This window comes from Tupaia chinensis, unplaced genomic scaffold (assembly GCF_000334495.1).
Source record: "Tupaia chinensis unplaced genomic scaffold, TupChi_1.0 Scaffold139767_1, whole genome shotgun sequence".
In the NCBI taxonomy this organism is placed as follows: domain Eukaryota; kingdom Metazoa; phylum Chordata; class Mammalia; order Scandentia; family Tupaiidae; genus Tupaia; species Tupaia belangeri.
The window spans coordinates 784,954-806,935 of record NW_006199647.1 but is presented as its reverse complement, the minus strand read 5'-3'; the positions used below and the strand labels follow the sequence as shown (position 1 = coordinate 806,935).

At 47.8% G+C, this 21,982-nt stretch overlaps 1 protein-coding gene across 1 annotated transcript in view; it reads left to right on the top strand.

The window, feature by feature from the left end:
- Positions 1 to 21,982, top strand: part of LOC102488773 (collagen alpha-1(XXV) chain) — a 307,254-nt gene that overhangs the window by 165,169 nt on the left and 120,103 nt on the right. Inside the window, exons 3-4 of the mRNA XM_027765823.1 lie at positions 6,083 to 6,127; positions 8,245 to 8,252. Of these exons, the coding sequence (XP_027621624.1) occupies positions 6,083 to 6,127; positions 8,245 to 8,252 (53 nt within the window). The remainder of the gene's footprint in view (positions 1 to 6,082; positions 6,128 to 8,244; positions 8,253 to 21,982) is intronic.

Genomic DNA, 21,982 nt, shown 5'->3' with positions numbered 1-21,982 from the left:
GTGTGCCCAGTCGGTTCCTCCCTCCCCAGCAACGCTGGGTGCCCTGGGGTCGCGCCGTGTGGGGCGGGGGTCCTGTCTGTACCCCCCTGGTCCTCCAGGCCGCCCCGACCCACATGCTCGGCCAAGGGGGCCTCTCCATCTGCAGCTGCCCCTGCTCACTCTCCCTCCCAGCTCGGGCTCAGGCCTGCTCTTCCTGTGCTTCACCGTGCCGCAGAATCCGAGTGAAGAATTGGCCTTCCACGATGCTCACGGCTGATTGAGGCATTGTCTGGTACTTCCGGCGTACTTGGAGATTCCTGTCTGAGCATCGAGTGGTGTCAGAGTCATGAGGAGCAGGACAGGTTCCCAGCGGGGGCTTGTGAGCTTTAACGCAGTCACCTGACATGAAGGGGGCAGGGCGGGATCAGTGGCCCAGCACACGGCTCTGGCCCCGGCCCGCCCTGTGCCCCGTGCTCTGGCCGCTGGGAAGGCTGGGTTGTAGTGGGCACCCTGGAGAGGTGCCCATCCTGCCCTAGCTCACATACACTCATTTTTATGAAAGCAGGGAAGTTCAAGAGGAATGAAGGCAACGGCCTCCTGGTTCTCACCCTTGCAATAATCACAGTGGGTCCGCGCGGCAGGGTTAGCGTCGTTAGTACTAACTAGGGTTAGTGTCACCAGGTATTTTAGGACACTGAATCACAGACGAAGCCAGCTCTGTCCCCAGCGGTTAAAGGACGTGGGTCCCACGTGGCCAACAAGCAGTTCTAGTCCTGGCCTGGCAGCTGTGAAACACCAGGTCGTGTGTATGTGAGTGTGTGTGCCCCGAATCCTGGCAGGATGGAGAAGAGATTGTGGTGTGACCACGCCCCGATGGGCATGCTTTCCCTCCTCCCTGTCTCTCTCCCTGTCTCTCTCCCTCTCTCTCTCCCTCTCTCTCTCCTTCTCTCTCTCTCTGGTGATCACACATACCCTTGGGCAATTAAAAAAATCGAAAGAGTTCATTTGCACAGTATTGAAAACCTGCAGGTCTTGTAGCTTTTCATGTTCTCAGCATTATACTAAATTTCCTCTTTGAATATTATAATTAGAAGGTATTATAATCTCTTGTAATCTTTCACAAAAATAATCCATTCACTTATTTCTTCTCAGAGAGACAGACTCAGGAAGAGACAGGGGTCCCCGACAGGGTCCTGCCATGCCACCTGTTCACTGGCTTGTTCGGGTGACCCAGGACTTGAACCCCAGGCCTTCCACATGGCTTCAGCATTGTGGGGTGGTACCTGCCACCTGTGCCAGCATGGCTGGGCCATCAGACACTCAACCACACGGTCGTCAGTACTGAGTAAGGAGAGCGTATACACAAAAGGGGTTACATGCGTTGAGCGCCGACTGCGTGACTTCAGATATTCAGCACCTCCGCCATGGAAGCTCGGTCAGGAGTCTGTTCTCCGCTCTCCGTGCCGTGGGGGCCCGCGGGGCCCTTCTGTGCGGGGTGGCTGCATTTCTCTCATCGCAGGAGCACGGCACACACCTGGGGACAGCCTGGCTCGGCCGCCCTGCTGCTTTCTATTCATGCGATACCTTCTCTGTAAACACAGCCAGGAACCCGTGTTGAAACCCAAATGTGTGTTGAAAGCCAGCAGTACCTTGGTGGTTAAAGCACTGGACTCCCACGCAGTTGACTGCAGTTTGAGTCTTGGACCCGGTGGCTTGAACCTCATGCCGGGCATGTGTGCATGCGTGCCCAAAATCCTGAGACGAGACTAGATTACAATGTCGCCATTACCCCAAGGGGTAATTTCTCACTTTCTGTGTCTCTCTCTATGGAGAGTACACGTGTCATAGGAAAAATCTTTTAAAAAAGAAAATTCAAAGTAGGAAATCAAAATAAAGCAAAACACCTCAGCCAATTGCTATTTATGAAACTTTCATCTCTTACTGTATGTTTAATTGCGAATGTTTCTAAAGATACAAATGTTTCGGGACCAATAGTTGGCGTGATGGCTATGTGGCTAGACTCCCATTTAGTAGACTGCAGTTTGAGTCCTGGACCCGGTGGCTTAAACTCACACCGGGTGCATGTGCGTGCATGCCCAAGATCCAGAGAGGAGAATGGAGGAGAAGGGATTGCGGCGTGGCCTTCCCCCCCTGGGGGGTGATTTCTCGCTTTCTGTCTCTCTGGCGAGCACACGTGCCCTATAGCAAAAACCTCCCCCCCCCAAAAAAAAAACCACAAATATTTCAAAATACAAATGAAATGGGTGAGCAACCTCTTCAAAAAAAAAACACAAATATTTCAAAATACGAATGAAATGGGTGAGCAACCTCTTCTGGAAGTACCCTGGAAGGTTACCTTTAAGCTCAGCCTTGAGATCCTAGCAGGCGCAGGAGGCATGAGCAGGAGCAGGTGACCAGTGGAGCCCACCGGCCCCGGGAGCCCCTCCGCTGAGCGGGTCAGAGTGCTCCAGAGCACTCCAGAGCGCCCCAGCTACTTCAGACACTTGCTGGGCCTCAAGAGCATGCGGACATGGAATGAGCAGAGCTTTGGCTCTGGGCAGGTGTGGTCCCCAGAGCCCAGCCTTGTGCAGGTTGGGGTGTTGCCAGTGAGGAGAGACGGGAGTCGGCGGTGCTCCTGTGGGGCTGCAGGACCACAGTCGTAGGGGTGTGGCTATGCTGTGGCCGACCCTGCCTGTAGCTGGGCCCACAGTCACGGATCCCTGCGGCACCATGGCTGCTTTTTCCCAGTTCCTGTCTCAGGCTGACAGTCTCTGCATTTTGCAGAGTTGGCAAGGACTGTTTCCAGCAGCGAGCAGGACTGCTGTGCTCAAGTTCGGCTCGAGGACGGCCACCTTGTCGGCTGGCCCCTTCTTTGAGTGGCTCCTGCGTCATTGCAGGGGTCTCTGCTTGCTGGTGTCCTCTGCCTCTGGCCAATCCCTTCTGCGTTTTCTCTTCCATTCACATTTTTGAGTGGTTCTTTTGTTGAGTCTTGCCTTTCTGCTCAAATAATTCACGAGGTCTTCCGTTACAGAACTCTGGCCAAGCACCGTGAATGAGTCATGTTCTGCTTCTGTGTGTGTTTGAGGCTCGCCCGGCTGGCACTTCCGCTCAGTGTGGAAGGGAACGGCGCTCTCTTTTCAACGACTGTCAGTAGCGGCTTTGCCAGAGCGTCTACCCTTGGTCTTTTCTGATTTTTCATATTCTCATTCTGGGATCTGCCCACTGTCCATTGTCAACTTTATCCCATCTCTTCAACTTTTATCACGATCATTTTCATCCTGAATTCTGTAGCAAGGGCAAATTGTCTTATCTGTGCAGGGGACTTCTCCGGACGTCAGTTTATTCTTGTGTGAGTGAGATCTTGGCCTCGCTCCTCCTGAGGATCAGTCCCTATCAGCTCACTGAGCTCAGGCTAACCCCGAGCCCTCTGTTCCCGGAATCGGTGCATGCTGCTCCTCGAGCCAGGGTTTTCCCTGTAAGTCTAGTCCAACTTTCATTCCTGTCTTCTCATAGCCTAGCTTAGCTTTTCTTCTCTCTCAAACGTTACACTTGTTTGTGAAACCCTGTCATACCCCATGCATCTCTGGCCAAATTCCTCCCATTCTGTCCTCTCTCAGTTCTCGGGTAGCAAGGAGATTTTTCACAGTGTTTGAGTCATTTCTTTAAGTTTGGTTGAGTATTTAAGGCAGATATTTTCAGAAATTTTGATTTCTGATATTTAAAAAAATATTAAAATTTATTTCAAGTTTTTTAAAAAATATTTATTTATTTATTTATTTAATTTATTTTTTAGTTTGAGCAGAGAGAGACAGAGGGTGAGAATGAGAGAGAGAGGAAGTGAGAAAGCAAGCCACCAGATTCAGGACTTGAACCCTGGTCGGCCATGTGGGAGTGTCCAGCTCCTTAACCACCATGCCACCTGCTGGTCCCTCAAGTTATTTTTAAGACACTTATGCATGTGCTGTTTTTACTTGACGCATTCTATGGTCTGAAGGGAGCATTCTTCAGAGTAAACTGGTGAGTAAGCTGCTTTCCAGTAGGTGAGGGTTACAGGCCTCTAAGTCCCGTCCGAAAGTCGGGACGGCCGGCTGGCTCCGTGGTCGGCGTGAGCCAGCAGGCGTGTTCAGATCTTCCGTCATAACTTCCCTCTGGTGGTCCCAGCATTTTCCCTTCTTGAGCCTTCCTAAGTTTCTCCTTCCGTGTATGAAAGTGCAAATTACCTTCACTCGCTACTTGAAGAATAAATTCCATCTTGAGAGTCCTATATCCAATTCAGGGTAATACCCACCTATTATCTCTTCCACACTGGCTTTACAAACAGACCTACTGTGTGAATCACAGACATCGGAGATAGCTACAAGGGGCTGGGTAGTTCTTAGCTGAAGCGATGATGCAATAGGAAAAAAATCTGATTTCTGATCTTAAGAAGTTCTCTGTATCAGAACATGTCACTTTATATATAAACATACACACAACACACACACACACACATGTACATAGGCATGTATTAGAGCAGGTGTGTAAGTTATACCTTTTCACACCTATTAGGGCTCACCGGGTTTATTTGCCTACTTACACGGTTCTCTTCCTGTTCCAAACCTAACCAAGAATACCTTGAACATGACGAGAACCCTCCTATCTCAGAACACAGAAAGAAATCTATGATTTCTAATGGCAGTTTCGGATTTAATATTTTCCTAATATTGTCAATCGATTTTATAGCTTAATTGTTTTATGTCCTCTCGGGAAATACAGCTGGCCAGACTGAGTCTGTGTAAGGGTTCGGGGGAACCAGTGGCCCGCGCCATTTTGATCCTCCCGATGGGGTTCTCTGCTGCAGCCGCGCTCGGGTCTCGCTGGGGCTGGGCTCTGAGGCCTGGCGGCTGTGTCCGGAACCTCCGAGGGCTGGGAGGCCGCCCGTCCTGGTTGGGAGCCCCCCTTTATACCCAGGAAGCCTCTGTTTTCCTTGGCCCTCCTCCCCTGGCGGGTGGCTAAGGCTTCAGTCTCTCCTGGGCTCATCACCCTCTTCTATTTGCCTGGGCCGTAATCCACTATCAACAAGGAGGCAGGACAGGAGCGACGGAGAATTAAGACTCGGAGCCACGCGCGCCCGCCCTCTCGCGCTAAGCCCGGCACACACGAACCCGAGGAAGGAAAACGCCTCCCTATACTTTTAAAACAGGATCCTCATAAAGGCTCATTTTTGAGTGACGACGATGGGCCCGCCCCCGTAGAGAAGTTAGACTTGTGGTTACCACCTGGACGCTGTCCAGTTCAAAGGGCGGCGATTTTATTCGGGCAGTTCCTGATGAACAATTTCAGTATGGCCTATTTAATACAACAGGCGTTGCAGAGGGATTGTTTTATTAATGATACATGCATTTAATGCAAGGCTTACTAAATCCTTTCAGAGATGATGGTGGACCCAAATGAAGAGAAACTGTCGTCACGTGAAGTTAGTCCATTTAACTGCTAATACACTTTCTGAAACCCTCCGAATAGAAGCATTCCCGAGAAACATGAAACCTCTGGACGGCCGGTTTGCTCAGCAAAACCTTTCCTTCTTGATGACATCCAAGCAGGGCGAGCACAAATTCTGAATCTTTAGTGTTCCTCAGTAACAGCCGGCGACTGGGTAACTGGAGAAGCTTTTGTAGTTAAAGGAAGCCAAGGGGTTTAGCTGACACACCGAGGACAGTTCTGGCCGTTGTGAATAATCTGGTCCCTTTCCTGAAGTCTCAAAGTCTGTAGTTTAGAGCAATGTGACAAGGCCAGGTGGAGCAGTGGTTAGGGCACTGGACTCCCGTGTTGTCAACTGCAGTCTGAGTCCCAGACCTGGTGACTTACAACTCATGTTGGGCATGTGTGCGTGCCCCAAAAGTCTGGGAGGAGAAAGGATTGTGGCGTGGCCACCCCTTGGGGATGATCTCTCACTTTCTCTTTTACTGTCTCTCTCTATGTCTCTGGCAAGTGCATGTACCCTATAGTACAAATTTCTCTTAAAAAAAGAAAAGTGAGAAAATGTATGCAAATGATTTACTAAGCATTTTGGACTCAGAAATAAAAATAACTATACTCAAAAAAAATTCTCTTTGTATTTCAGGCCCTCCGGGTAAACGAGGCAAGAGAGGTCGAAGAGGAGAATCTGGTAAGTCTCCCGTGTGGACCAGGCCCTGGTCAGATCCTCACGTTGTTTCTACTGATTTATGACGGGACGGGCTTGCTGGAGGTTGTGTGCATTTAAATCTCTACTAGATCCAGGACCTTCTCCATCTTCTCCTACGTCCATCAAACTGTAAGGAGAGTCTCCCCAAGCTGGTTCGTTACAGTTTCCTAACCACTGGCTCCGGGTCTTGGCCTCTGTAACCGTGCCGAGCACGTGGTCCTTCCTGCGCAGGGAGGGCCCCGCCCTGCAGGTGCTCACGAGGTGCCAGCTCTCTGCAGCAGCGACTGCCTTGGGCCACCAGGGCGCAGGTCTAGGGAGCCTTATGGCTTAGTCAGCTGGTACAAGCCTCGTGCTTCCATCCTCATCCTTGGGGAATCTGGGTCCTTCTGTAGTCACAGAGGTTGGTGATGACAGGCGCCTTGGTCATCAAGCCAGCATTTTCATTTTGTAGTTGGGAAGCAGAGGCCAGAGCGGTCAGGTGATCCAGCCAAGACCGTGCAGCCTTGTACAAGCAGAACTTGAAACAGAACCAGTTGTCCTGGCTCCCACTGCAGCGCAGTTTTGCTTTTAGGCCAAATCCCTGTATACAAAGTAAACAAAATGTTCAGATAAATTTTTTTGAGACCAAGATAATCCTGATAAGAAGGTTTACTTACTGTTTTGCTTGTTGGCTAAAAGTCTAAGATTCCAAAAATGTAAATGACCACATGCAGTTGGTCAGGCCATCGCTTCTCCCTGGCAAGAGAAGGTGATTTAAGCTCGGACTGGACTGTGCTGTGAAACGTCCCCGTCTCCTGTGCTTGTCTACCAGTATTAAAGCAGCATTTCCCGAGTGCTGGAGCAGTAGACACTGACCTACTAAGAGCAGGCAGGAGACCCATGACGTTTGTCTCAACAAAGGGGTTTGTGAAAACCCATTCTTTGGGCAGTGGAGTTGCTTAATTCCCGTACGAGTATCCTCAGAAGCCATCTCTAAACCTCCGGGGTCTAAGTGATCGGAGGCTGGCCTCGGTATCCCTTCGCGAAGCCCGAAACTGTAGGCTAGAGGATGCCCCTGCATTTGTTCTGAGGCGTAACCGTTAGTGCACTGAAATGGGCTTGACCCGTCGGACACACGGAACTGGATACTGACCGAGAGAGGAAGGGCGAGGAGAGAAGGTGGAGCAGCTTGCACTGGGCCATGTTTATAGGAAATACAAACTTCACTTTCCAACTTCCTATTTGGTATTCCAATGCAGAGTATGGGGTGTGAGATTTGACATTTTCTTAGACTTTTCCTTTATTTTGTTGAGAACACAGGTTTTAAGAGACATATCTAAATATTAGGAATTTGTCTTTTATATAGTGACTATGCTAGTGAATAAAAAGCATTCTTTGAACAAATGATAGGCACATCTGCGATTTCACTGTTTTGCCAAACCTAAGACATTGGTTACATCAATGAGCTATGACTGGTCTATTGTGAAGGACCGACGACCCCCATTTTATATTCTTTGTTTTTTTTTTTTGAGAGGTTTTTGCCATACAGTGTGTGCACTCTCCAGACAGACAGAGAGAGACAGACAGACTGAAAGCGAGAAATCACCCCCTGGGGGGATGGTCACGCTGCAATCCCTTCTCCTCCATTCTCCTCTCGGGATCTTGGGCATGCACACACACGCACATGATGTGAGTTTTAAGCCACCGAGTCCGGGACTCGAACCATGGTTAACTACGTGGGAGTCCAGCAACATAGCCATTATGCTAACTGCTGGTCCCCCCCCATTTGATATTCTAACAGAACTTTTACAAGTTAGAGTGTCTTTCCTTAAGATATATGAACCTCTTGGTAGTACATGGACAGGCCTTGGGGAATCTGAAAGCTCCTTGAAATTAGATGGAATGTTTGCGTGTGAGTGTAAATGTGTTTTCTGAGCCAATCTCACCGGGACCATAGCCTGAAAAGGAGACCAAGCTTCGCTGAGTTCTAAATCGCGGTTGTGTCCCTTGCATCATGATGTTTGTGACAGTGGCTTAGTCTGCTGTGTAATCTTAGCCTGTTTTCACCTGCTCACTAACTCGTCTCTTCCTTCTCTCTCTCCCCTCCCTCCCCCACACAGGTCCTCCTGTAAGTACGCCCACTGCGTCGTGGCCTTCTGCATTAACCAGGAGCACGTATGTTTCCACTCTTGTCAAACATCCAAAGCAATACAATCTATATTTCAATGAGAAAAATATTACTGACCTCGTACACGTACTTGGGCTTGGGAAATTATTGTTCAGTTCACACTCCTGTGCTCATGTGCTATGCTGGAGTGCAATCTGTGTGTGCATTCAGGGAAAAAAACTTCTATGTATCATACAGTCACACGAGTGCAATCTGTGTGTGCATTCAGGGAAAAATCTTCTATGCGTCATACAATCACATACCAGTTACCCTCTCGGGACTTCTGAAATAGCTCACGAAGCTCCAGATTTTAAATGCTTTTCCTGGAATTCTGAGATTTCTTTTGCAAGCAAATCTCCAAGCTGTTTCACACTTCTTTTCTCATCTGTTTAAACTCATAGCTCGTATCTGAAATATTTGCATTCGCCCGTCCGCCAAGTACGGATGGCAACATGATCGTGGAAGCGACCCCCTCGGCGGGCCAGGGCGGCAGCTGTTCTCAGCAGCACCTTTGAAGTCTGCTGGAGTTCTGCCCGCATACTGCGGGAGCGAGCCCTGGGAGGGCCACACTTTGTTTCCTCTCCTCCGGTAGGCCATAGCCGCCACGCTCCAGGCTGCTTTGCGCCCAGAGGAACAGGTTCCCTTGTCAGCTGCAGCCTGATGTCCCTCGAGTAATACCCTGGGTATCCGTGTCTGGCCTGAGTTTAGCCCGTGTGCTGAGCGTGGATGTAGCAGTGACCACTGGCCTTCAGGTATTTCCTACCCAGATAGGCGGTTTGCTCCAGGTTCACGGAGTCCACCTGGGCAATTTACCTAACAGGCCAGCGGGGTCGGCGAGTGGGGCTTAGCGTCCACACGGTCACATTCATTAGAGGAAAGATTGGCTTCAAATATCTTTTGCAGTCTTCCTGCCGTGTTCAAGGACGGAGCATAAATCACACTTGGAATGACTGTGCTTCTGTCCTGACCTGCCGTCTTGCTTAATGCTGGGCAGATGGCATGTCCCGGGCCAAGGAGCCTTTACTCTGGGGCCCCTTGTCTAAGCCGCTGTCTTTCAAACCGGAAACGAACCATTGCTACCCGGAGGGAACTCGGAGGCTGCAGCCAGACTGGAGTGTTCCGGGCTTTTCTGTGGAGTGTGCTTTAGCCTTGCCAGGGAGTAGCTGGATTTCGTTTCTGCCTTCTGGTGACATCCAGAGTTCTAGTGGTTCCTCTGTTTCTTCGAAAATTCAAGCAGCAACACAGTTCTTTTCTCCTTGGAGCCGTCCAAAACGCACCATTCTGGTTTCTCTGCCCCAAGTTTTCAGCTGTTCTCTGCCTTTCATATATTAGAAAAGAGAATAGATGTTATCAAGCCCCTGGTATATGGCAGGGAACGTTCTAGACGCTTCACGTACATAGCGCCGTTCCCTTCTCTCGGCAGCCCTCTGATGTTAGGTCCCCGTGGACCCGTGAGAAAAGCGAGGTGCGTGGAGTTTGATCACCAGGGGTGCAGTGAGAGGTCTGTGAGGTGCCAGCTCAAGTGCATGTGTCTGGTTTCACACACACACACAGACACACACACACACACACACACGCTTACTGTCTTACCCCCTCCTTTGAATTGGGGTGTGTTGTAACAAACCTTGCTGAACAGCTCTGGCAGACCCCGGTCAAATCATATTCCTCGATATGACTGAGTGCATAGAATCAAAGCATGACCGGAACATGGAAAGTGGTAACCCACAGAAACCCCCAGATCTGCCCACCTTGATGGCACGGCGGAGTTGGGATACGTTTACAAACCACGTCAACTTCAGGGCGTGAGGATGGAATCGGGCAACCCTAAAAGAGACGTCCAGTTGTTCATATTTGATAGGAATAAAAAAAAAAAGATATTGATTATTCTCTGTTTACTGACACGACAGAACCTTAGCGGAGTACTTAGGGCTATCTCACATCAGAGTCCTTCCGGGCGAAATTCCTCATACTACGATCCTCTTGATCCTCGGAACCTCTGCGTATGATTTCTAAGAATTTGCTTTTCCCCAAATTTCTCTTCGGAATAGGTGGCTTTATGCCAAATTTCCATGACATGTTTGTGTGTGAATAAATATTAATAACGGGGTTGTTATGCTTCCTCAGACTCAGTATCGACCCATTTATTTAAAGGCAGTATCCAGTGGTTGACCATATTAACTTCTAGCAATCATTATTTTCCCATTTCTAGCATTATTTAAATTTTATGTGTATTTTTAATTATGCTTTTCCAGGAACTAAAATCTGAGAGTTTCTGTCATTTTATTTTTAGAGAAATTTCCTCTTTAATTTTGCATCTTTTTTTAAAAGTACATCCACAAACAAGAAATCGGGTAGAATTTCAAGACATTTGTTGCCGTTTTAGTTGTGACTGCCTTTGCTCCTCTCTGTCCTCCAGAGACACGGCGCTTAGGCAGTCCGGGGGGAGTAGTCTCACTCCCGGTGAGTAGCCCTGGGCACGGAACCTCTGTCAGGTAAATCTTTGACTGTCCTCCTGGCCCTGAACTGTGGTGTGGCTTCGGTGAACAGAAGGAACGCAGAATGCAGCCTGGTGTCCGGAAGCCTCTTGTCCTCCACTTTCATGCTGTCGTGGAATGTGCTCTGTTGGTGCAGCAGACAGCGACAGGACACCTGCTAACACTCACGAAAGCAAGCAGATCAGAGTGTGGCCGGGGACAATCGCGGGTCTCATTATCTTTCATTGTCATAGGGGTCGCCTGTTTTTCATCTCCCTCCTTGGGTCATACTCCCAAGGTAGCGGGAAGAGCTAACCATCGTTAATGATAAATTTTAATCTGCCACCTTACATCTTCACTTGCTGTCATTGGGAAGCCATGGCTCTATCATGCTGGGACTGTGTGCGGATATATGAGTACGCCTTTCTTCCGTCAGTCTCTGCGTTCTGGCAGATGGAGGTCGTGTGTCACCTAATGCTGCAACTGAAGCTGGAGTTGGACCCCCGCGTCAGTCTGCCCCCCAGGAGGTCGTTCAGCTTGTTGCTTACCCTCTTCATTTTGACAGAAAGATGTTGCCTCTGTGGGAGTTTGCCGCTGAAGGCTGCAGTGGGGCAATTCTGTGATAACGCGTGTGACCGGGTTTTGTGTGGGTATCAGATACTCTTCCCCATGCTTTCTCATAGAGCTAACACATACTAGAACATGCGCTAGAGGACTCCAGGCAGGGCTTGGAGCATGCCGGTCAGACATCTCCATCTTACTTGCTACGATGATCTGCCTGACCATGTGTCACCTGGCTTTAAAATCCTTCCGTCTCTTCTAGGTATATTTTAAATGTTTGTATTTTAGCAAAAAGCAAAGATTTTGATGAAAATGACTGTGGAGTTTTCAAATAGAGCAGACGTTGCATCTAGTTCTGTCTTTTTCAGAATTAGTAGGGGAAGCAGGCTCTCTGTCCCTTTGTCTCCCGAGAAAGTGTCACTGAAGCACTCACAGGTCACAGAACCAAGCAGGCCCTGTAAGGTAGCCAGAAAGAGTCAGGAGATCTTTCTGACTGCCTGTCTTATTCCCTTCAGCTGCCAAGCCCTGTGCTTGCCTGGCTGACAGAAATATGCTGCTGTTAGTCTGCAGGCTCCTCTGAGGTGTAGGACACAGGCTGGGTGCAGCCCACCCTGCCACAGCCACTGTTGATAGGGGCCAGCATGAGCTGCATCCCGGGTCTCACTGCCTGGCGAGCGACACCGCCTTGGCCGAGTCCCGCTTGCAGGGCTCTTTCTGACGATGCAGTAGATGGATTCGGCAGAGAACTCTGCAGAACTTCTATATGAAAAACTCTACCTTTACTTCATGCTTAAAAACCTATGACTTTTAAGTCAAAAGTGCATCTTTCCCAGATATACTAATGCCTGTAATTTATAGCAAGGACCTAGCACGTGTCACTTTCCATGTCAATCCTCGCAGCACTGCTGTCACCTAGAGATCCCTTACACTGTTTTGCAGAGGAGAACCTGAGGGCCGGGTCAGTCAGGTGATGTACCAAAGGCTGAGCATAGAGTGGGAGACAGGGTGGGCACTTGGACCCGGGTCTGCCTCTCCCCAAAACCCATATCCCCATGTATTTCGACAAAATCTTTTTCTGACAAGGGCGTTTTAACTGTTAACAACTTCCTTTAAAATATCTCCTTTGCTGCCTTTTCCGACCTTCTCTGTGTGGCTCGGTTAGTGCCTTTCAGCCGCTGTCTGGTCTTCCATCCCATGTGCTCTTGTGCTGCTATTACTGAGACGTGTGAGCCAGTAATTATCGTAAAGAAAGCAAATCAGAGGGTGGTATGAGCATTGCCTTTTGAGTCAAGACAGCTAGGTATCAAATTTTCATAGAATTTTTCAGCAGATTTTCCTCCAATTATCTTTGTATTATATTCCTTCTTAATTATTAAGATATTTCTATTTGGGCTCGAAGAACATGCTTATGAGTGTTTTGTGACTATTCATTTTCCTGTAATACCAGGATACTATTGTTCATTGATAGATCATTTATCTATAGCAGACAGAGCGCTACGAAACACCCGGATAGCGAGATAAACTCAGCTGCCTTAACCGCCACTGCAACATCAGATAAACGCCTGCAGCACTCATTTATGTCTAAGGGCTGCTTGGGGACGAAGGTGTGGTACAATGGCTGTAGGCCAATACAGGGAGTTCATCTGAGGCTCCTGTACAGGCTTGTCATTTGGAGCACGAGGTAGAAAAAGATTATACAACTACAAACTTTTATGTAGAATTAATTCCCCAGTCTTTTTGTGTCTTTGTTTGGAGGGCTGGATTCCCACATAGCTGACCGTGGTTTGAGATCTGAACCCAGTGGCTTGAAAATCACAACAAATCACTAGTTAAAAAGAGAAATGTTTTTTCAAAGGTCAGCCTCAATTGGCAGATGCTAACAGCCTTTTCACATGGATGGTCTGATCACAATCCTGTGAGGCAGGCCTGGCCAGTGGCCTTGTGCTGCATTAATTCACAGCTGTAGGTGGGCTCAGAGAAGGGGAGCCCCAGCATGGCTCAGGGTTTCTGGGGGGGCCCAGCTAATGTTTTCTCTTTTGGTAGTAAACCAGTATAGACCTGTAAACTTTTTAGAGAAGGGCTGGGTGACAGTCCTTCCACCTGTGCACTGCGAGGGACAGTCTGGAGAACGGCATCGGGAACCTGCGGGACAGAGAGCCCACGGAAGGGTGACAGCCTTTCTGCTGCCCAGCTCTCACATCCTCTGAGCACAGGGGCTGGTGGCCGAGCCGAGCGTCAGTCAGGGGCTCCAGGAGGCAGGCTGGCTGCAGACCAACCAGAGGGAGAGGGCTGGCCGACCCTCATCACAGCTGCCCATGCCCTCCCCTCCTCCTGGCTCCAACCTGTCCCACCGCACATTCCGTGGGAGCGGAGGGTAACCAAGCACCGCACAAGCGGCTGACCACCACTTCCTTCTGTGAGCAGACAAATGAAATCCACACTCGGCCAGGAGCCACAGGAGCAGGAGGAGGGCTTTGGCACGCTAGTGGAAACCCAATCTGGAAGCTGCACATTTAACAACAATCATTTTAAATTTCATATCGCAAACTTCCTCTTGGAGGCTTCCGGTAGCTGCATCTCTGTTGGGTCTTCTGGGAGAAGAAATGGAAGCATTGCGGAGCTCTGGGCTGCCTGGAGCCTAGGGATTTTATGGGGTGTGTGAAAGCATCCTTCAGTCCTGGGCTGCAGACACAGTCTTTATTCTGAGACATAATTTCATTCAACAGCAGTCGACACACATACTCTGTCTCTTGATTTGCAGTTTTGGGAACAATTTCAACTTGCTCCCTTCCAGAGAGCATTATTAACAACCCATTGGCATGCATTTGTGGGCTTTTCCACAGGTGAGAGTGAAAATTGAAAGAGTGGATTAGAGAGTTCTCTGCAGGCATCCCGGGTAATTTATTGCCCTTCTGCGGTAATGACTGGACGTATATATCTTTCACCATATGTAGTCTTCCATTTAGACTTCTAATCAGTGGTGAAGAATGAGAATGGGTATTTAAAAACCATCCCTTGGAGTGGAACTAATCAGCTTGTGGTTTCCTTTCAGGTAGCCTGACCATTAGCCAGTGTGCGCTGTGTCTGTCCTTGGACAGGAAATGACCTAAACTCTCCCTTCCATGCTGTGGGTTATTTGTCCTGTCGCCCCCTCTGGGTCCACCCAACCCTCTACTTTGCATATTAAAGTTAAGCCTCTGGCTGTTGGGTCTGCAAATCTGGAAAGCCGATCTGGGGTCCCCATTCCATACAGACGTACTCTGTACGAATGTGGCGTGGGTTGAAAAGAAACTAGTGGAGAATTCTCGTATTGTCTGCTAGTTTGAAGGTCGTGTGAAAGATGAGGATTTATCCCTTTTCCTGGCTAGTTCCCCTGGGTTTTATTTGTGATGAATGTTATTTTCCCATAGGCTTTAGCTCCCCCACTTAGAGGGGGAACATTTCTTGTTTTTCATCTTTAGTTTTGTGTTGTTAATAGAATTTAGGAGAAAAGAGTTCCAAGAGAGAAACAAGCTGATGGCAATTTCGTATTGTTGGATCTCTTTGAACCAAAGGAAAAATCGTTTGACCTTGGATCAAATACTGTGATTTATAGGAAACTCACTATAGAAATTGTGTGCTTCCTATGATGTCAAGTTTCCCTTGCGCAGATTTTAGTCAAAACCACACGGCAAGTGAATGAATTTGGATTGGGTGACCTCTTCCTAGTCTTCATTATAAAAGCGGAAGCTTTTATTTTGCCATTAAAATGTATCATTAAAAAGTAGGCAATTTGGGGCTGACTCCGTGGCCTGGTTGTTAAGGCCCCCAGATCCCACAGGGTTGACCCTGCGGTTTGAATCCCAGAAACACTCCTGACGCAGTGTGTGTGCGTCTGTCCCGGCAGGATGGAGGAGAAGGACTTGCAACGGGACCCTTCCCCGAAGAGGGTGCCTTCTCCCCTCCCAGTCTCTAGTGAACACATGTGCTCTCTGACAAAATTGGAAAATTTTAAAAAAGAGTAGGCAATATCTTTCATCCCTGTTCATTGCAAGAACTTGCAGTACTTTTTTGAAACTTCAGTAACTAAAGCTCCTTGATCATCTTCTAGCCTTCTGTTCCGTTAAAAGTCAAGTCAGGGGCCAGCGGGTGGCGTGCTGGTTAAGATGCTGGATCCCACCCGGCTGGCCGTGCTTCGAGTTCAGGTCATGGTGGCTTGCTTTTTTGGTGAGCATGTAAGCCCTGTGGTAAGTCAAAAAATAACAATACACAAAATTAAATAAATATTTTTAATAATTAATTCAATAGAAAGTGTTTAACCCCTACGAGTTAGCACTGGGATCAGCCTGCCCTCCCTCTCTGTAGCACTAGCCCTAACTGCACTTCTGCAGAGCTCACCACGGCTGGCCTACTATAATACCCCCGTGGCTTGGAGGACCCTCACGTATCGTCAGTAGGGGACCCCGTGGGCGGTCGCATGAGAGCCTCCTGTGTGGGGACTAGAACTCGGCGTTGTTCAGGCGGGAACTGCTCACCGCTGTGGCCTGCTCCGGCTGGCTGACGGAGCACCAGTGGCAGGTTAGTGCAATGAAGTGAGAGTCTCTCAGGAGAGGACCCCTCTTCTGCTCCATGGTGAGTGTGTTCTCACCTTGTTTCTCCCCGTGCCAACCAGGCTTTTAAACCACTGAGGATGCCACAAATGGTATCTGAAGAGCATCTTAATCACAGACCTTCAAACTTCTCATTGTTCAACTATAACCCAAACGATGCGAACGTCACCTGACCCTATCTACCACGGACATGACGTGAGACCCAGTAACACCATACATCAGACGTTGGCTCTGGGACCAGCAGATGGCGTAAAGGCTACGTTCCTGACCTCCCATGTAGTCCACCGCGGCTGAGAACTAGACCCAGTGGCTTAAAACTCACACCAGGCACGTGTGTGTGCATGCCCAAAGTCCCAAGAGAATGGAGGAGAAGAGATTGCGGTGTGGCCATCCCCCGGGGGGAGGATTCTTACTTTTTGTCTCCCTCTCTTTCTGATGAGTTCACATGCCCTATAGCAAAAATCCCTTTAAGGAGAAAATGAACAAACAAAAAAACCCACTTTAGCTCCTTATATAAGCATCCAATGTCTACACAACAGGATGCTAAAACCCCCATGATAGATAATTAAGTTTGTTTTATTCAGTTGTCAGAGGGTGTGTGCACTTGATAAAGAGAGGCAGAGAGAGGAGGGGAGAGCAGCCCCCAGGGGTGCAACCATGTTGCCGTCTCCTCTCCTCCCGTTCTTTACCTTACTGGGGCTTGGGGCATGCACCCATGTATGCACGCACATGTGTGCATGCACACACATGAACATACACACTCGCACACATGCATGTACACACACACAAACTCACACATGCATACCTGGCATGGTTTTCAAATTGCTGGGGCTGGGATTCAAACCAGGGTTGGCCATGTGGGATGACTTCCCTTACCCACTAAGCGTAGGGGTTAGCTCATATTAAGTTTTAATACTTACCATTTATAAGCTTTTAATTTCTTTTTAATAAATTTTGAAGTGATGCATCTATGGAAAAATAGTCAAGCATATTGATTCTTTTGTCAGAATGTCTTGTGGATCAAACTTGCATGGAATTTGAAAAAAATCTAGAAGGGTCTTTACCTTAGATTTTATCTTAAGCCAGGAAAAAGTCCAAAATGTGTAAGGTAATGCAACGGGAGAATTTCAGTTAGAGATCCAGGCACACTGTCCATCTTTGAATTAATGCACTGAGAGCGGAGCCCCCGTGGGCCCCGCCGAGGGCCACTGTCAACACGGGCCCCCTGCCCAGCGAAGAGAACAGACCCGGTGGTGACGCTGTGCAGTGCTGCATCTGAAGTAGTTCATTTCTTCTTCTTTTTTAAAAAAAAATTAGTTCATTTGTAAGGGAATATCTTCAAAAACAGCCCACTCATTAAGAAGTTCAGTTCACCCAAACCATCATCCCGCCCGTTACGAGACTCCTGTATTGTTGAGTGGAGCCCACACATTTCCACATAGTTTATGGTGTCACCGTCATGTCAGGGCACAGACCACGTCGGACGTACCTCTGCATGACGCCCGAGAGGGATCAGAATGTAGAGTGTGTGTGTGAGTGTGTGTGTGTGTGTGAGTGTGTGTGTGTGTGTGTGTGAGTGTGTGTGTGTGAGTGTGTGTGTGAGAGTGTGTGAGTGTGTGTATGTGTGTGAGTGTGTGTGTGTGAGTGTGTGTGTGGCAGGGGGTGGGGGTCTGTTCCTTTCTCTCTTAAGGTTTTGCCATAGAGCACATGCGCTTGCCAGAGAGACAGACAGAGGGAGGGAGAGTGAGAAAGCACCCCCGGGGCATGGCACGCCGCAGTCCTTTCTCCATTCTCCTCCTGGGATCTTGGGCACACATGCACGCACATGCACCCAGCATGATTTTCAAACCGCTAGGTCTGGGACTCGAACTACGGTCAGCATGTGAAAGTCTAGTCGCCTTAACCACCACACCGCCTCTGGTCCCTAGTTTCAGTTTAGGAGAATTAAGACCTTCCGAGTAAAATGTTTTAATTCTCCATAAGCTATTGCATTTTGGTGTTTAAATGCTCATGTGAGGGAAGGACAGACAGCACTACGAGGAAGTCTGTTTCCTTGATTCCCTGAGCTCGGCCTCACCTATCGCTCCTCTCCAGCAGCTCTCTGTGTTCTCCCTTTTGAAAGGGCAAAGACTTTTGGGAGTGTGTTCACTATGGAATTGAAGTATCTGACGACCTTAGCACTGGTACTTACTGTTTAGTACGGTCTTACTGCGGTGAGAAGGGAGGGTTTTCACTGGCTCTCCCAGCCTGAGCCCCTGCCAGGTTTTCCAGTAGCTTGAGAAGCATGGAACCCCGGAGGGGAGCACAGCTCTCCGTGTGGCCTGTGTCTGTCGAAGGGCCTGGGCCTCATGTTGCCCTATCTCTCTAGTGTCGGAGCAGTGCCAGGCATTGAGTAGGTGCTAATAAATGCTGACCGAGTCAAAATTCATGAAAGGCTGTCTGTGCTGCTCCTGAGCCCCTGAGGGCTGGTGGAGTCTGCAGGCCCCGTCATAGGAGACGCAGGGATGGGCGGTTCTTGTCAATTCTGCGATGACTCCTCACGAACGTTGTCTGCAGACAATGTTGAAGACGTTTAAGAAAATTCAAAATACTGTAGGCATAATTACTTTGTATTCCCAATGATTTTCGAGCCCTTATTGAATAAATACAAATAATAACAATATTATTCGTCATTTCTATTTCTTTCATGAGAGAAAGGAAGAGAGACCAGCAGCCTGGCCGTTATAAACCTGCTCTTAACCTCCCTCTCTCCCTTTTCCTGCTCCCATCAGCTCTGTCTCGGGGAAGTCTCGCGTAATGAAATCCAGCCCACCGCCTACCCAGCACTGCACCCGAGTCCCAGAGTAGGTGTGGGGTAGGACAGCCCAGTTCCACCAAGGTCCGAGTCCGTGCTGTTCGCTTTCCCGGGTGCTCTGCCCAAGCCCATGGCGTCAGCCCCATCACGGTGCTGGTAAGGGCAGGGTGCAGGTAGGCCAGCCCACATCGGTATTCCAGCGTCCACTTTCAGAAGCTCCGTGACTAAGGGCAGTGCCTGACCTTCTGAGACGCAGCGTATTCGACTCACAGTGCTCACTGACCCTGAGCACGCAGCGCGCGGTGACAAGGAGGTGCCGTCGGTGAGGCCCGGTGCCCGTAGCCGTCCTCTGACAGGACTATCAGGATCAGTCCCAGGCATCTGGGCCCCTGCAGCACAGACCCTGGCCTGCAGTCTCCTCCCAGTTTTAAAATAGGTTTTCATTTTTAGGGCTCTGCCTCACTGGCGGAATGAGTACTATGTGACTCATGCATTATGAATTGATTGACTCTCCGGGTGTTAGAAATCTGCTCGCACGCGTTTATTAATGCAGAACAGCAAAGACAGCTGCAGAGCGCATTGTCAAGCCCATCTTTTCGCACAATATTTAGAAAATTGGACTTGGGTACTTGCGTAAATTTAACCAGACTGAGTGATGTCTATAAATTAGCCCCAGGATTTCTCCGCACTCAGAATAGCACACCTTTCAGGATGTTGTTAAACACAATGGAAACCTAATTCGGCAATGCGTGGAATGTAGTCAAATTAGCAAACAATACAAATTGCCTTTGCGTTCTTTGAAAGCCACAGACTTTTGGAGCCCTGGAGGTGGTGTGGGTTCTGTCCTCCCAGTATCCCGTAGGTCCACTGTAGGTGAACTGTGAAATGGATCTCTCTGTGCACCTGGTTTATGCCAGCTGATGAGCAGCCTTGGGACAGGATGCTGTCCTGGAGGTTGGGGCACACTTACAGTTGGATGTGTGTGTGTGTGTGTGTGTTCACGTGGCTCCATGAGATAATGCAGCTCAGTTTAACTGAAATTCTATAGTTTTCAAAACAGCAAAATTTCCAGCAGCTGCCAAGCCTGGCAGGGACATCTAGTCTCTGTGGAGCTGTGACTTCTGTCATTGGTGTTGGACCCTGTAATTCTCCGGCCCCTTTCTCTCTACTCCTAATTTATTCTTAAAAGTAATGTGGGGTGGGGACAGCAGGTTACATGGTGGATAGGGACACTGGACTCCCACTTGACCAACTGTGGTTCAAGTCCTGGACCAGGCGGCTTGCTTTCTCACTCTCCCCCTACCCCCATCCCTCTCTGATCAAACTAAAAATAAATAAAGTTAAATAAAATAATCCTTTTTAAAATTAATGTGGGGTGTATGTAAATATAAATGTAAATGTAAAGCCTTTACTTAACTACATTTTGGAAAACATATTTTAAGAATTTTGTAATATTCTTCCCAAAAATTAAAAACACTGAACTGAGAAAATTTAAAACTAGAATTCAAAATCTCTGACCGAAATCTTGGGTGAACAACGATAATATGGAAAAGGTTTAATAACTTAAAGTTCTGCATAAAAGTTTTCTGCAGTGATTTAGACCAGCACCTGGTAATATATTTTTGTAATCAAGAAATAGGCTTAGTAAAATTTTGAGAAAACTATAAAGATAAAATTATAGAAAATTATAAAGATAGAAATAATTGCCTATAATCCCACCACCCAGAGATAACTGCTATTTTTGTGTACTTTTTCTTCCCCTTTCTTCTCCCTTTTCTTTCTTCCTTTTTTCTCTTTCTAGATAGACTTACAACTATAAATCTGAATAAATGCATGTGAATATACACATAAAATTATATCCCAGAGAATGTATAACCTGTATCTTATATACTACAATATAAGTAAATATACTATATAAATCTAGAAAAAGTTCATAATTAGAATAACACTGCATTTTTAGTTTCTATCATAAGGAAATAATTAGGAATACAGTCAAATGTGTAATAGAAGGTGTAAACATTATTTATAATAGTAAAAGTCAGAATTGACCCCAATGGAATATTTGGTATCCAATAAACTTTAACAATGTACATCATGCACAAATGAATTTTTATTTTTCTAGTGTTCCATGTATGAAAATTTTAATGAAAAAAATTACGTATAACATTTTTCTTATGTTCTATATATGAACATTTCATCATGAAAGAAAAAAATAAAAATGTTATTGTGTTAGAAAATATAATTTTGGGACCAGCAGTTGCTGTAATGGCTATGTCACTGGACTCCCACGTAGTCGACCGTGGTTTGAGTCCTGGACCCAGTAGCTTAAACTCATGCCGGGTGCTTGTACGTGCGTACCCAAGATCCTGAGAGGAGAATGGAGAAGGGATTGTGGCGTGGCCATCCCCCCTGGGGATGATTTCTTGCTTTCTGTCTCTCTGTCTCTCTAGCAACTACAGGCGCCCTATAGCAAAAACCTCTCAAAAAAAAAAAAAAAAAAAAGGAAAGAAAATATAATTTTAAAAAATTAATGTGGGAAGAACCTGTTAAAACGTGACGCAAAAACAAAAACACCGAAAAAAAAAAAAAAAAAAAAAAGGAAAGAAAATATAATTTTAAAAAATTAATGTGGGAAGAACCTGTTAAGCTATTTTAATATGAGTACATTTTTATAGTTATTTATGAAAGTAAATTTATGAAAAAAATTGTAACAAATCTTCAAAAAAATTATTTTAAGTTACATGTTAGTTTCTTTTTTTAATTGCCTGAGAATGTATATTTTTTTCCAGACAGAGGGAGGGAGGGAGGGAAAGGAGAAAGCACCCCGTAATGAGTTGTGGTCATGCCACAATCGCGTCTCCGTTTCTCTGAACTGTCGGATTTGGGGCACACACGTGCATACACCGGGCTTATTTTCAAATTATGGGGCTGGGGTTCAAACCGTGCTGTCAGGCTTGTGGGATCCAGCCTCCGTAACCACTAGCTATGTGACTGGCCCATGTATCAGTTATTTTTTTTAAGTGTATTTATTTATTTCAAGAGAAAGAGATTGAGAGAGGCCTGTGGTAGAGTAGTGCCTCCCCAAGTCTTTCCCCAGCCGTCCAGCCAGCCGGGGTCACTGGAGCCCCTGCGGGCCAGCACGCTTGTTCGGGTGACCTGGGCCGGCACCCTGGGCCAACCCACATGGCCCCAGGGTCACCGGGGTACCCTCCTGCCTGCCCTGCTGTAGCTGGGCCCTGGATTTGGGATCCATCATTACATTAAACTCTGCAA